Here is a 15,801-nt window from a genome sequence, read left to right as displayed (position 1 = left end):
CGCAGCTAATTTTTGTATTTTTAGTAGAGACAAAGTTTCGCCATGTTGGCCAGGCTGGTCTCAAATTCCTGACCTCAGGTGATCCGCCCACCTTGGCCTCCCAAAATGTTAGGATTACAGGCATGAGCCACCACACCCAGCTGACATATAATTTTTAATAAATAGTCCCTTATACTCATTTTCATGTCTAAGGCACCTGTCATAATGTCTTTACTTTCATTTATAGTTTTATTTATTTAAGTTTTCTTTCTTTATCTTAGTTGGTCTAGCTAGGGTTTTGTCAATTTTGTTTATTTGTTCAAAAAACAAAACTCTTGGTTTTCTTTTACTTTTTATTTTCTAACCATTATTTCATTTATTTCTGTTCTGACCTGTATTATTTTCTTTCTTCTAACTTTGGATTAACCTTGTTCTTTTTCTAGTATCTTGAAGCATAATGTTAGGCTATTTATTTTAGTCTTTCTTTCTTTAATGTAGACATTCAGTGCTGTACATTTTCCTCTTAAAATTGATTTTGCTGCATCCCATAGGTTTTAGTGTGTTGTGTTTCCATTTTCATTTGTCTCAAGATATTTTCAAGTGTAACTTTTCATATTTTCTTTGAATCATTGATTGTCCAATAGCATGTTGTTAAATTTCCACAAATTTGTGAATTTTTCAAGATTTCTCAGGTCATTGATTCACAGATTTATACTGCTGTGGCTAGAAATAATTCTGGATAAAATTTCAGTGTTTTTGAATGTGTTAAGACTTGTTTTGTGGCCTAATTTATGGTCTATCCTAGAGAATGTTTCATGTGCACTATCACAAAGTATATTTTGCTGATACTGGATGAAATGTTCCATATGTATTTTTTAGGTCCATTTGTCTAACATGTACTTTAATTAATTTCCTTATAAATTTTCTGTCTGGTTGATTTATCCATTTTTGAAAGTGGAATATTGAAATCTCTTGTGCTTGTTGTATTGCTATCTATTCCTTCATGTTCATTAATAATTGCTTTACGGACCTCTTCAAGGAGAACTACAAACCACTGCTCAGTGAAATAAAACAGGACACAAACAAAGGGAAGAACATACCATGCTCATGGATAGGAAGAATCAATATCGTGAAAATGGCCATACTGCCCAAGGTGATTTACAGATTCAATGCCATCCCCATCAAGCTACCAACCAGTTTCTTCACAGAATTGGAAAAAACTGCTTTAAAGTTCATATGGAACCAAAAAAGAGCCTGCATTTCCAAGACAATCCTAAGTCAAAAGAACAAAGCTGGAGGCATCACGCTACCTGACTTCAAACTATACTACAAGGCTACAGTAACCAAAACAGCATGGTACTGGTACCAAAACAGAGATATAGACCAATGGAACAGAACAGAGTCCTCAGAAATAATACCACACATCTACAGCCATCTGATCTTTGACAAACCTGAGAGAAACAAGAAATGGGGAAAGGATTCCCTATTTAATAAATGGTGCTGGGAAAATTGGCTAGCCATAAGTAGAAAGCTGAAACTGGATCCTTTCCTTACTCCTTATATGAAAATTAATTCAAGATGGATTAGAGACTTAAATGTTAGACCTAATACCATAAAAATCCTAGAGGAAAACCTAGCTAGTACCATTCAGGACATAGGCATGGGCAAAGACTTCATGTCTAAAACACCAAAAGCAATGGCAGCAAAAGCCAAAATTGACAAATGGGATCTCATTAAACTAAAGAGCTTCTGCACAGCAAAAGAAACTACCATCAGAGTGAACAGGCAACCTACAGAATGGGAGAAAATTTTTGCAATCTACTCATCTGACAAAGGGCTAATATCCAGAACCTACAAAGAACTCAAACAAATTTACAAGAAAAAAACAAACAACCCCATCAAAAAGTGGGCAAAGGATATGAAGAGACATTTCTCAAAAGAAGACATTCATACAGCCAACAGACACATGAAAAAATGCTCATCATCATTGGCCATCAGAGAAATGCAAATCAAAACCACAATGAGATACCATCTCACACCAGTTAGAATGGCGATCATTAAAAAGTCAGGAAACAACAGGTGCTGGAGAGGATGTGGAGAAACAGGAACCCTTTTACACTGTTGGTGGGATTGTAAACTAGTTCAACCATTATGGAAAACAGTATGGCGATTCCTCAAGGATCTAGAACTAGATGTACCATATGACCCAGCCATCCCATTACTGGGTATATACCCAAAGGATTATAAATCATGCTGCTCTAAAGACACATGCACATGTATGTTTATTGCAGCACTATTCACAATAGCAAAGACTTGGAATCAACTCAAATGTCTATCAGTGACAGACTGGATTAAGAAAATGTGGCACGTATACACCATGGAATACTATGCAGCCATAAAAAAGAATGAGTTTGTGTCCTTTGTAGGGACATGGATGCAGCTGGAAACCATCATTCTCAGCAAACTATCACAAGAACAGAAAACCAAACACCACATGTTCTCACTCATAGGTGGGAACTGAACCATGAGATCAGTTGGACTCGGGAAGGGGAACATCATACACCGGGGCCTATCATGGGGAGGGGGGAGGGGGGAGGGATTGCATTGGGAGTTATACCTGATGTAAATGACGAGTTGATGGGTGCTGACGAGTTGATGGGTGCAGCACAGCAACATGGCACAAGTATACATATGTAACAAACCTGCACGTTATGCCCATGTACCCTAGAACTTAAAAGTATAATAATAAAAAAAAAAGAAAATAATAATAATAATAATTGCTTTACATATTTTGGTGCTCTGATTTTGGATGAATATATATTTATAATTGTTATGTTCTCTAGATGGATTAACTCTTTATTATTAAAAAATGACTTTGTTTCTTGTGACAATTTTTGCCTCAAAATCTATTTTACTGATTTAAGTATAGCCACTCTGGGTCTCTTTTGGTTAATATATGGATGGAATATTTTCATCTATCCGTCCCCCTTGAACCAACATGTGTATTTAAAGTTAAAACTGGTCTTTCATAGGCAGCATATAGTTGAATTTTTTTTTCCCTAATTCATTCAGACACTTTATAATGTTTGACTGGAGAGTTGAATAATTTAAATTCAAGGTTATCGTTGATAGGTAAGGATTTGCCCTTATCATTTGTTAGTTGTTTTCTGTGAGTTTTGCAGGTCCTTTCTTTCATTCTTCCTCTTTTATTGTCTTCCTTTGTGGTTGGTGATTTTATGTACTGCTATGCTTTGATTCCTTTCTTTTTCTTGTTATAGCATATCTGCTACAGTTTATTTTTGCCTTGCGGTTACCGTGGGGTTTCCATCAAACTTCTTGTTGTTATAATAGACTATTTTAAGCTGGTAATTAGTTTCACTTTAGTTTCATACAAATACTATAAACTTTTATTCACTTCTCACCGTTTATATTTTTGTTGTCACAATTTATATTGTTTTATTTTGTGTATTCCTTACAAACGTTTAGCTTTAGTTATTTTTGACTATTTTGACTTTTAACTTTCATAGAGATTTTGAAGATTTATATATTTTCATGATAATGACAGAATATTCTGAATATTCTTAGAATATTCTAAATTTGGCACTACTATATTTACATTTACCAGTGAGCTTTCTTCATTTATATGGTTTCATGACAGTAATTACTGTCCTTTTCTTTCTAGTCAAAAAAACTCCCTTAACAATTTCTTATAAGGCTAGCGTAATAATGATGAATTCCCTAGCTGTTGTTTATCTGGGAAATACTTTACTTCTTCTTCACTTCTGAAGGATACATTTACAGAACATTTCTTTCTTTCTTTCTTTCTTTCTTTCTTTCTTTCTTTCTTTCTTTCTTTCTTTCTTTCTTTCTTTCTTTCTTTCTTTTTCTTTCTTTCTCTCTTGCTTTCTTTCTCTCTCTCTCCCTTCCTTCCTTCCTTCCTTCCTTCCTTCCTTCCTTCCTTCCTTCCTTCCTTCCTTCCTTCCTTCCTCCCTTCCTTCCTCCCTCCCTCCCTCCCTTCCTTCCCTTCATTTTTTCTTCCTTTCATTCTTTCATTTTGCTCTTTGAATATGTCATCCTATTTTTGTATAGCCTTCAAACCTTCTGCTGATAAATCTACTGATAGTCAAATGAGGTATTTTTGTACATGATTTGATACTTCTATCTTGCTGCATTAAAATTTCTACCTTTGAATTTTGACATTTAGATTATTATGTGCTTTGGTGAAAATCTGTTTGTGTTAACACTCTGTGGGATCTTTGAACTTCATAGATCTGAATGTCCATATATCTCCCAAGACTTAAGGAATTTCAGGTAATAATTTTTTAACAAAATGTGTCTGTGCCTTTCTCCTTCTAGTTTCCCTCTGTAACTGCCGTATTATAAGTATTTGTTTCCTTAATTGTGTTCCATTATTCCTATAGGTTTTCTTTTTTTTTTTCAGATTTTTTCTTTCTTTCTTTTTGCCTCTGCCTGGGATACTTCAAAAGACAAGTCTTCAAGTTCACAGATTCTTCTGTTTAATCTAGTCTGCTGTTGAAGTTCTCACTTGTATTTTTTATTTCATTCGCAGAATTCTACAACTCCAAGATTTTTTTGGTTATTTTTTTAATTACGTCTATCTCTTTTTTTTTTTTTTTTTTTTTTTTTTTTTTTTTTTTTTTGAGACAGAGTCTCGCTCTGTCTCCCAGGCTAGAGTGGAGTGCAGTGGCGCGATCTGGGCTCAGTGCGAGTTCTGCCTCCCGGGTTCACGCCGTTTTCCTGCCTCAGCCTCCTGAGTAGCTGGGACTACAGGCGCCCGCCACCACGTCTGGCTAATTTTTTGTATTTTTTAGTAGAGACAGGTTTTCACCGTGTTAGCCAGGATGGTCTCGATCTCCTGACCTCGTGATCCACCCATCTCGGCCTCCCAAAGTGCTGGGATTACAGGCTTGAGCCACCGCACCCGGCACGTCAATCTCTTTATTGAATTTCATATGCAGTCATAAATTATTTTCCTGCCATAGTTAAATTTTCTATCTGTATTGTGTTGTATCTCTCCAAGTTGTCTTAACAGCATTGTTTTAAATTTATTGTCAGGCAATTTTTAAATTTTCATTTCTGGGGTTCAGATACTAGAGAATTATCATGTTCCTCTAATATTATTTTTCTTCTTTTCCCCCTACATTAATGTCTGTGCATCTGATGAAACAATCTTATCTTACATATTTATAGAATGGCATTTCTAGGAAAAGAAGTTTCACCTGCAGATGAGTCCAATGGTGTCAGTCCAAGGGTGTTGGTAGGCAGCATGCATTGTCTCAGGTTCCAGGTAGGCACACTAGTATAGTCTACATATAGCTTTTTCAGCTGTACTCAATGTCAGTGATGGCTTCAGGTGCCTCAGTGGCCTAGACTGTAGGAGTTTGTGGCAATGGTGTTAGCAGGGTAGTTTAGGTTTCTTAGTGACAAGGACTTTGGATGACCTCTAGTTATTTTTTTCACCATAGAGGGGAGAAGTAGCTGAGGGGATCACTTTTGGTATTGGGTCTGTTGTAGCTCACAGGCAGCTGCAGTAACATTGTGTTTCAGGGGACAAGTCATCACAGTAGCTGTTGAGCTAGGGTTCTTTCCTCAGTGCTTTGCTGAACTATTACGGCAGCTATGACATGGGCATAGATTCACTCTCGAAGACATTTGTAGAAGTAGCTCTCCCACAAAGATGAAGACTGTGATTCTCAGGTATTCCCCTATTAGTTCAGGTATAAGGGGGAGGTATGTACCTATAGCTCTCATCCTGGGGGTTTCCCAGCACCTCACCCTCCAAGGGACTAGAGTCCAGGTCCAGCAGAGTGATTGTGGCTGCTTGGGCACCCTAACTACCTTGGTGTCCTATACTCTGGGGAATCTGGGTGCCAGTAGAGTAGGGCAAGGTGCTTTGAGCATCAAATAAAATCCTGGGAGTCAGGGCGTAGCACTGGATGGCTCCGAGGGGAATAAAAAAAGTGTTTCATAGGGTCAGGTCCTGGGGAGCAGAACACAGCTATAATTCAAGTTCCAAAGCCAACAGGCATAGTGGCAAATCAGCCACCAGGAGAGGAGATAGATACTATATAGTGGTGATTCTGAACCCTTTGGTGGTGGAACACAGCAGTGGCCCAGGCTTTGTGAGGCTGGGAGCTTTTAGATACAAAAAAACACAGGAGCAACTGAGCACAGATGTAGCTTAGACTTCATGGAGTAGAGAGCAGTGCAATAATGACTCCACTTCCAAGGGACATAGGGTGCCCTGGCAGCTTGTAATCTGGATGGCCGATCCACCAGCTCCAGAGATGTTGCACACAGTGGCTGTTTGGCCAAGAGGGTGAGGTGGCACAGATTAGCCAAGACTTGGCTTCTTTGGGTGACAGTATGACATGTCAGCTCTGGCACCTGGGAATGCAGTTGCTCTGCTAGGCTGGGGCCTAGTTTCCCCAGAGGACAGAGCACCATATTGTCTACTGTTGACCGTGACTACTGTGCTACACCAGGACTGGCTCCAGGTCCTCAGAGGCTGAGGTGCTGGATGTTGCTGCTTCTTCACTGGCCGTGGGATCTAAGTCCCTTGAGGCAGGTCACTGGTTTTTACTGTGCCCAAGGTCCAAATCCCTAAAGTCAGAGCACTGAACTTACCTGCTGCACTGAGTGGGTACCCAGGTCCCGCTAGCAACAGGAAATGTGACCTTTTCTCTGGGTGTCTGTTTCAGTGGCTCTGATACAGCACAGCAGCAGCTTGGGCCGTGGGTGGTAGGTCATAGCATGGGCATCTTCTCTGGAGTAGAGCAGCTGTGTGAACTGCAGGCAGCTTCCTAAGCTGCATTCATCCCTCCAACACCACAGTATTTTCTAGTGGCCAAGACTGCAAGTGTCTGCAATTGTGCAACTGTGATAGGGGCCACTGAGGCTCTCTTGAGTACCTTTTATTCTCACAGTAAGCTGTCCCTTCCTGTTCCACGTTGTTCTTTTCTGCAGGGATACAATGGTCAAGGGAGATGCTTTCTTCCTTTCTGTATGTGGCCATCCTAAGTTTCTGTGTTCTATAGCATTTCCACAACTCCCAGTTTTCAAGACCTTGTTTCACATTTCAATCTGAGACCTCATACAAATGGACCTCATTGTCTATATTTCTACTTGCATTCTGATCATGACTACTTAAATAATCTCTAAGAGCATTAGGCTTTCCTTACACCTGTCTTCTTCTGAGCCCTCTCCAGAATTGCTTTTAATGCTGTGTTATACACTATAGCTACTTTTAGGACATTGACATCTTTTTAGCCTCTATCCATTACCCAGTTTCAAAGGTGCTTTCACATGTTTAGGTAACTGTTTAGTAAGGCCCCACTTTGCGGTACCAATTTCTGTCTAAGTCCATTTGTACAGCTATAACAAAATACTTAAAAATAGGTAATTTATAGACAAGAAAAATATTAGTTTTCACAGTTCTGGAGGCTGTGAAGTCCAAGATCAAAGTGCCAGCAGATTTGGTGTTTGGCAAAAGCCCATTCTTCATAGATGGTGCCATCTTTGTGTCCTCACATGATATAAGTTTCAGAAGGGCAAAAATTAGGCAAAGTAAGTCCTTAATGCCTTTTTAGTTTTTTAATTAGTTAATTTATTTGTTTTTGAGACAGAGACTCTCTCTGTCACACAGACTGGAGTGCAGTGTTATGACCTCAGCTCACTGCAACTTCCACCGCCGGGGTCCAAGTGATGCTTCCACCTCAGCCTCCTGAGTAGCTGAGACCACAGGCATGAACCACCACTCCTGGCTTGTTACTTTTGCATTTTTAGTAGAGATGGGGTCTCACCATGTTGCCACCGCTGGTTTCAAACTCCTGAGCTCAAGCGATCCATTTGCTTCAGCCTCCTAAAGTGTTGGGATTACAAGCGTGAGCCACCATGCCCAGCCCTTAAAGCCCTTTTATAAGATCACTAATTCATTTATGAAGTCAAAGCCTTCATGACCTAATAATGTGCTAAAGGTCCTACTTTTTAATACTATCACATTAGTGATTATCAACCTATAAAGTTTGGAAAGACACATATATTCAAACTATATCATAAAAGTTGATTGCATCTATATCTTATTGTTGATATCTGGTCTGAGACATGGATAATATCTGGTGTTAGCCAAGTAGAGTTTCATGGAAGGGTGTTTTCATCAGAAAAGATACTGTGAACTTTAGAGGTAAATAAATAAATAACACTTTCAAGAACATACAGGTGGCTCTATATGTCTGGAATACAGAGATTCAGTAAGAGATATTATTAATCTGGTGGTGTTAGCCAAGTGGCAAAATGAACAGTTACAGTTTTCCATAAACAATAGCAACAACAAATAGCTATATCACAAGATCATTAGTGACCCAATGAGGACCCTTACACTTATGACTGGAAGACAAGAGGCGTATGTTTAAAAAGCCTCTCAGGATGCAATACAGGGAAAAGATGGAAAAGAAGTAAGGCTAGAAATGACAGGATGGTAAAGAAAGTCATTACAGTGGAGATGGAGAGAGGACAACAGATTATAAATATATTAATGAGTTGGAATTCACAGGACATGAAGATTTGTTTTAAATTCAGCAAACGCTTATTGAGAGCTTAAAATGTGTCAACAATTGTGCCAAGTGTCCAGGGAAATGCAATGAGGGAGAGGGAGATACGGTCTTATGGCTTATAGAGCTCCCAGTCCATTGAGAAGGACAAATACATAATAGTAAAGAAACAGCTATAAGAGCAGTTTTATATTGCACATCACGGAGGACAATATGACTTGCATTTGTGGTTTATTTAATTGTATATATTAGGAAGGATAATTCCAATGTGCCAATCAAGTTACTGATTGAGTCATAGGATTGATAGTGTCCCATTAACAGACGGGAACCTGACTGCAAGAATCAGCACTGTTAGTAATTATTTTTCTTGAAAAATCAGAGCAATTTCCTGGAGGGTTAAAGCAGAAATATATTTCACTCCCCATTCTTTGCCATTAGTACCTAAAACATTTGCTACTACTTCAGGATGAAATGATCATATGAACTTACCACGTGGAAAGTAGCTGTATGCAGATGACTTTCAGAAAAATTATAAATTACTTTTTTGGACCACCAGCACTCTTCTTTAACAGAATTCACAAACAGAGTTATGCTATTCTAATCATACATTTTGAAAGGTTTCTATCAATACAAACAAGGTTATGGTAAATAACACCATATTAAAAAAAAAAAAAACTAACTTATTTGCTTACCTATACATATATATAGTTCAAATTCTTTAAAGAATACTGTGAACAATTAAATTGGTCACAGGCTCATATTTTGTGGGTACTTTACTGAGAATTGTTAATATCTGAGTTAGATGTTTTATTCCATGTCCAGGATAAATTCGTTCTCTATGCTTTAAGAAATAGAAATCAAGGATGTTAGAATTCCATGTTTGTTATTTTAAAAACACAGATCCATAATGCCTTCTTGCAGAAATTTTAAATCTTCACAGTGTTTTGCTTTGTCTGATTAAACATGTATTTTTACTTCATTAATTTATACAGAGAATATAAAGTCTACCTTCTCATTAGCTAATGGTTAAGGCACCTGATTATTCTTTTATTTTTTATTATTTTTATATTTTATGTTCCAGGGTACATGTGCAGGATGTGCAGTTTGTTACACAGGTAAACATGTGCCATGGTGATACACTGCACTTACCAACCCATCACCCAGGTATTAAGCCCAGCATGAATTAGTTATTTTTTTCTGATGCTTTCTTCTCTCCTACCTTCTGACAGACCCCAGTGTGTGTTGTTCCCCTCTCTGTGTCTATGTGTTCACATTGTTCAGCTACCACTTGTAAGTAACAACATGTGATATTTGGTTTTCTGCTCCTGTGGTAGTTTGCAGAGGATAATGGCTTCCAGCTCCATTCATGTCCCTGCAAAGGACATGATCTCATTCTTTTTTATGGCTGCATAGTATTCCATGATGTATATGTACCACATTATCTTTATCCAGTCTATCATTGATGAGCATTGGAGTTGATTCCATGTCTTTGTTACTGTGAATAGTGCTGCAATGAATATACATTTGCATGTATCTTTATAATAGAATGACTTCTATTCCTTAGGGTATATACTCAGTAATGGGATTGCTGGGTCAAATGGTATTTCTGGTTGCAGGTCTTTGAGGGATTGTCACACTGTTTTCCACAATGGTTGAACTAATTTACATTCCCACCAACAATGTAAAAATGTTCCTATTTCTCTGCAGCCTCGTCAGCATCTGTTGTTTCTTGATTTCTTAATAATCATCATTCTGTGGTGTGAGATGGTATCTCATTGTGGTTTTGATTTGCATTTCTCTAATGATCAGTGATGTTGAGCTTTTTTTTTGGTTTCATATGTTTGTTGGCTGCATTTATGTCTTTTTTGAGAAGTGTCTGCTCCTGTCCTTTGCCCACTTTTCAGTGGGGTTGTTTGGTTTTTTCTCGTACATTTGTTTAAGTTCCTTGTAGATTCTGGATATCAGATCTTCATCTAGACTAATAAGAAAAGAGAGAAGAATCAAATGGAGGCAATGACCCCGTCCTTACACCTTATAAAAAATTAACTCAAGATAGATTAAAAACTTAAATATAAGACCTAAAACCATAAACATCCTAGAAGAAAACCTGGGCAATACCATTCAGGACATAGGCACAGGCAAAGACTTCATGACTAAAACATCAAAAGCAATGGCAACAAAAGCCAAAATTGGCAAATGGGACCTAATTAAACTAAAGAGCTTTTGCACAGCAAAATAAACTATCATCAGAATGAACAGGCAACCTACAGAATGGGAGAAATTTTTTGCAATCTGCGCACCTGACAAAGGGCTAATATCAAGAATCTATAAGGCAGAATTGAATAATTGGCATAGTTGAATAATGAGAACACCTGGACACAGGGAGGGGAACATCACACACCAGGTCCTGTCAGGGGATTAGAGGCTGAGCGGGGGGATAGCATTAGGAGAAATACCTAATGTAGATGATCGGTTGATGGGTTCAGTAAACCACCATGGCATGTGTATACCTGTGTAACAAACCTGCACTTTCTGCACATTTATCCCAGAACTTAAAGTATAATAATAAAAAAAAGGAGTATCACCACTGACCCCACAGAAATAGAAACAACTATCAGAGACTACTATGAACACCTCTATGCAAATAAACCAGAAAATCTTGTAGAAATGGATAAATTCCTGAACACATACATCCTCCCAAGACTGAGCCAGAAAAAAGATGAATCTCTGAGTAGGCCAATAACGAAGTCTGAAATCAAGGCAGTAACAAACAGACTATCAACCAAAAAAAGCCCAGGACCAGATGGATTTATGTTGAATTCTACCAGAGGTACAAAGAAAAGCTAGTACTATTTCTTTTGAGACTATTCCAAATAAATGAAAGGATGAACTCCCAGATTCATTTTATGAATCCAGGATCATCCTGATAACAAAACCTGGCCAAGAGACAACAACAAAAAAATCTTCAGGCCAATATCCTTGATGAACATAGATGCAAAAATTCTCAATAAAATACTGGCACACCGAATCTAGCAGCACATCCGAAGACTTATCCACCACAATCACGTCAGCTTCATCTCTGGGATGCAAGGCTGGTTCAACATATGCAAATAAATAAACATAATTCACCACATAAATGTAACTAAAGACAAAAACCACATGATTATCTTAATAGATGCAGAAAAGGCCTTTGATAAAACTCAGTATCCCTTCATGTTAAAAACTCTCAATAAACTAGGTATTGAAGAAACACACCTCAAAGTAACGAGTCATTTATGACAAACCCACAACCAATATCATAATGAATGGGCAAAAGCTGGAAACATTCTCCTTGAAAACCAGCACAAGACAAGGATGCTCTCTCTCACAACTCCTGTTCAACATAGCACTGATTATTCTTTCAAATAGCAATATAGAGGTTAGTTGCAGTCTAGGTTTTTTTGGTTATTCAGTCTCTCAATTGCTATCTCCCAATGCCTTTCAAAAACACTGCTGAGAGAACTAGTATTTGTAGAGGATTATCTGAAACATTGTATTCAAACATTTCCCCGATCCTCTAAAATCTATTGTTAGATTAATCTAAGTCATGTAAAGCAAATAATTGGTCTGATTCCTATTGACTTCTCATTTAATTACTTTGGCTGAACAGTACTCCAAAGCAATGTCTTATGCTTACATATGCCTTTAAAACATTACAAAAATTTATGTTATAACAGTTGCCATTGTGTTATTTACAATGATGCAAATAAAGATATATTTAATACATAACACATGTCTTGCTCTGTCATAAAAATACTTTTCACTTGTTTTTGCATTATAAATAATGTATTCTTCACCAATTGCTATGTTTTTATATAATTAACTTTCTAAAATTTGAAAACGTCATGTTTATGAATGGAATCACATGCTTAAAATCTTTATATTTGCTTAACTTCTGTTTCGTTAATTGGGATGTAATTAATATATCATTATTTTCATCATTTAAAAATGTACAGTTCTGTGGTTTTTAACCTACTGAAAATCATGAACATATATTTGCAGGAAACTTTTGGAGGGTTAAAGACATTTAAGTGTCACATTTTGCATAATTATTGGATGTATGCACCTATCTCATTTTTGAAGACATATTTTTCCAAGATCTGTTTCTTAATTATTTTTAAATGTTATTGGTTTGATTCAGACTATTAATTTTAAAATCACCTTATATGATATTACATGACAGCAAACTTAAGAAAATATTTTCACATTTACAGTGAAAAAAGTTTGTTTTTTTAACAATTTAAACTATTCTACAGTGATATCTGATTGTGTTTTGATATTACATTCATCTTTATATGCCTAAACAATATGTCCTTATTCATTTATTTGGTCAGTATTTCAATAAATATTGCTTGTGTAACAAACCACGAATTATGTTATATGATGGAATGCAAAGTTGGAAAGTACACAATTCTCAGATCTTGACACTTTTATATTAGTTAAAACAACACACATGCATATAACACTTGAAGTAAATTTGAATGATACAGTGATAGAAACCTGGAAAAGATTACTACTGGAATAGAGCAACAAAATATTTAGTCATATTCTATATATTTCAGAGGTTAGATACATATCACTTTTTGTTCATTATTTTATCTAAAATGAATGTGTACATAAGCCACATTAACCCACTAGAAATTTATTTCGTTAGATACATTTTATATATCTTAATGATTTACTAAAATATTCTATACTTTTGTATATTGGTAATCTTAATAGAAAAAAATACACATTTTGGCATTTGTTTCTAATATTTTTACTTTAGATTTACAATATTATAGCAAACATAATACAGAGAGTTTCTGTGTACCCCATATCCGGTTGCACTTATTTTTAACATCTTACATTGTTATGTTACACTCGTCACAATTAATTTAAATATTAATAAACTCTTATTAACAAAAGAATATGCATTATTTAGAATCTTTATTTTTCCCTAATGTCTTTTTCTGTTCCAATATTCACTGAGGATTCCACATTACATGTATTATTGATGTTCTCATAGAGTCCTTTTGACTGTGACAGTTTCTCTGACATTCCTTGTTTTTGAAGACTTTGACAGTTTTGAGAAGTATTCTTTTAGGTATTTTGTCTAATGATTCCAAAATGGGATTTATCTATTTTTTTTTTTATTTGTTCAGACTAGGGTAAGATATTTTGGGGAGACTTTTGGAATCACAGAAGTAAATTGCAATACTTATTAAACCACAACCAGGGCATTCAATATGACTTACAATTCTTGATGTAAACCCTAACCACCTGGCTTAGGTAGTGATTATCAGGGTTCAGCACGGTAAATTTAAAACTGAGAGGAGTCTGTAAGACTAACATCAAAAGGAATCATATATAAGTACTGTATTCTCACAGATAAAGTTTTTCTTTCCCAAGGGGGTAGGGGTTAATAATTCTGAAATTACTATATACATGTAATGGAATTGGAAGACTAAGTGAATGAAACATGTTCAGAATCAAGTTTTCCAATGCTGGAATGAAACGTTACACGTTATTGATTCTTCCTATCCATGAGCATGGTATGTTCTTCCATTTGTTTGTGTCCTCTTTGATTTCACTGAGCAGTGGTTTGTAGTTCTCCTTGAAGAGGTCCTTTACATCCCTTGTAAGTTGGATTCCTAGGTATTTGATTCTCTTTGAAGCAATTGTGAATGGAAGTTCATTCATGATTTGGTTCTGTGTTTGTCTGTTACTGGTGTATAAGAATGCTTGTGATTTTTGCACATTAATTTTGTATCCTGAGACTTTGCTGAAGTTGCTTATCAGCTTAAGGAGATTTTGGGCTGAGACAATGGGGTTTTCTAAATATACAGTCATGTCATCTGCAAACAGGGACAATTTGACGACTTCTTTTCCTAACTGAATACCCTTGATTTCTTTCTCTTGCCTAATTGCCCTAGCCAGAACTTCCAACACTATGTTGAATAGGAGTGGTGAGAGAGGGCATCCCTGTCTTGTGCCACAAGTATACATATGTAACAAACCTGCACGTTATGCACATGTACCCTAGAACTTAAAGTATAATAATAATAAATAAATTTTTAAAAAATAGTCAAAATTAAAAAAAAAAAGAATTAGCAGATAGGAGGTCAGGATGATCACGATGGTAACGCTCTCATTCAAAATGGTCACCAGGAACAGCAGCGCCTCATTCAGAGTGATATTAGAGCAAGCAAGACTTAAGAGAGGAGGCAGATCACAGAAGAAGTGGTTTATCACATTAGATCTATAGAAGGGGATCCTCAGAGCTAAGCACAAGTGAATCAGAGAACACACCGTCCCACAGAAGTAGCAGCAAGATGCCAGCTCCACACGCAACTTCTGAGACATGGTGACCATGTACAGCAAGGGGTTACAGATGGCCACAAAGCGGTCATAGGCCATCACAGCCAGCAGGAAGACCTCAGTGACCACACAAGTGCAAAACAAGTAGAATTGCACCATGCACCCCAGGAAGGAGATGGCTTTGTCCTTGCTGAAGATATTAGCCAACATCTTTGGCACAATTATTGAGGAATAGCAGAAATCTACAAAGGACAAATGGCTGAGGAAAAAGTACATGGGGGTGTGGAGCTGAAAGCAGACCTGAATAAGTGCAATCATGCCCAGGTTGGCTAAAAACATGACTCCATAGATGAGAAGGAACAGCAGGAAAAGGCCGACTCTCAACTCAGGGACATCTGATAGTCCGAGGAGAATGAACTCAGCCAGAGCGGTGCAGTTTTCCTTGCCCATGTCTCCAACTTATATGAGATTGGAGGAAAAAGAAACTTAAAAATTATTCTTCATTATATAGTCTAAATTTTAGTTTTGGCTGTATCCTGTAAAAAGACATCAGAAAAAGTTGGATAGTTAATCTTATCAGCAAAGAATAAAACTTTTTGTGAAATGTTAAAAAAAAAAAAAAAGAAATGTTACACGTAAGTAAAGAGAAGAAGCTACATTGATCTGTGTTGTAAAAGATTAGAATAGGCCAGACACAGTTGCTCACACCTGTCATCCCAGCACTTTGGGAGGTCAAGGCAGGCAGATCACCTCAAGTCAGGAGTTCGAGACTAGCCTGGCCAATATGGTGAAATCACGTCTCTACTAAAAGTACAAAAATTAGCCAGCGATGGTGGCGGGCACCTGTGAATCCAGCTACTCCGAAGGCTGAGGCAGGAGAATCGCTTGTACCTGGGAAGCAGAGGTTGCGGTG

At 37.1% G+C, this 15,801-nt stretch overlaps 1 protein-coding gene across 1 annotated transcript; it reads right to left on the bottom strand.

Moving 5' to 3' along the window:
* Positions 1 to 14,609: 14,609 nt before the first annotated feature.
* On the bottom strand, positions 14,610 to 15,338 carry LOC139359177 (olfactory receptor 5L1-like). Its single transcript, XM_071081602.1, has one exon. The coding sequence runs from the start codon at positions 15,336 to 15,338 to the stop codon at positions 14,610 to 14,612; it is 729 nt and encodes a 242-aa protein (XP_070937703.1).
* Between the last annotated feature and the right edge of the window lie 463 nt (positions 15,339 to 15,801).

Source organism: Macaca nemestrina, chromosome 16, assembly GCF_043159975.1.
Source record: "Macaca nemestrina isolate mMacNem1 chromosome 16, mMacNem.hap1, whole genome shotgun sequence".
NCBI classification, from domain to species: domain Eukaryota; kingdom Metazoa; phylum Chordata; class Mammalia; order Primates; family Cercopithecidae; genus Macaca; species Macaca nemestrina.
Note: the sequence above shows the minus strand (reverse complement) of the source record. Positions and strands in the feature narration are given on the sequence as shown.

Excerpts from the sequence above, each read along its gene's own strand:
- LOC139359177 (XM_071081602.1), bottom strand. The coding sequence starts at position 15,338 with ATGGGCAAGGAAAACTGCACCGCTCTGGCTGAGTTCATTCTCCTCGGA.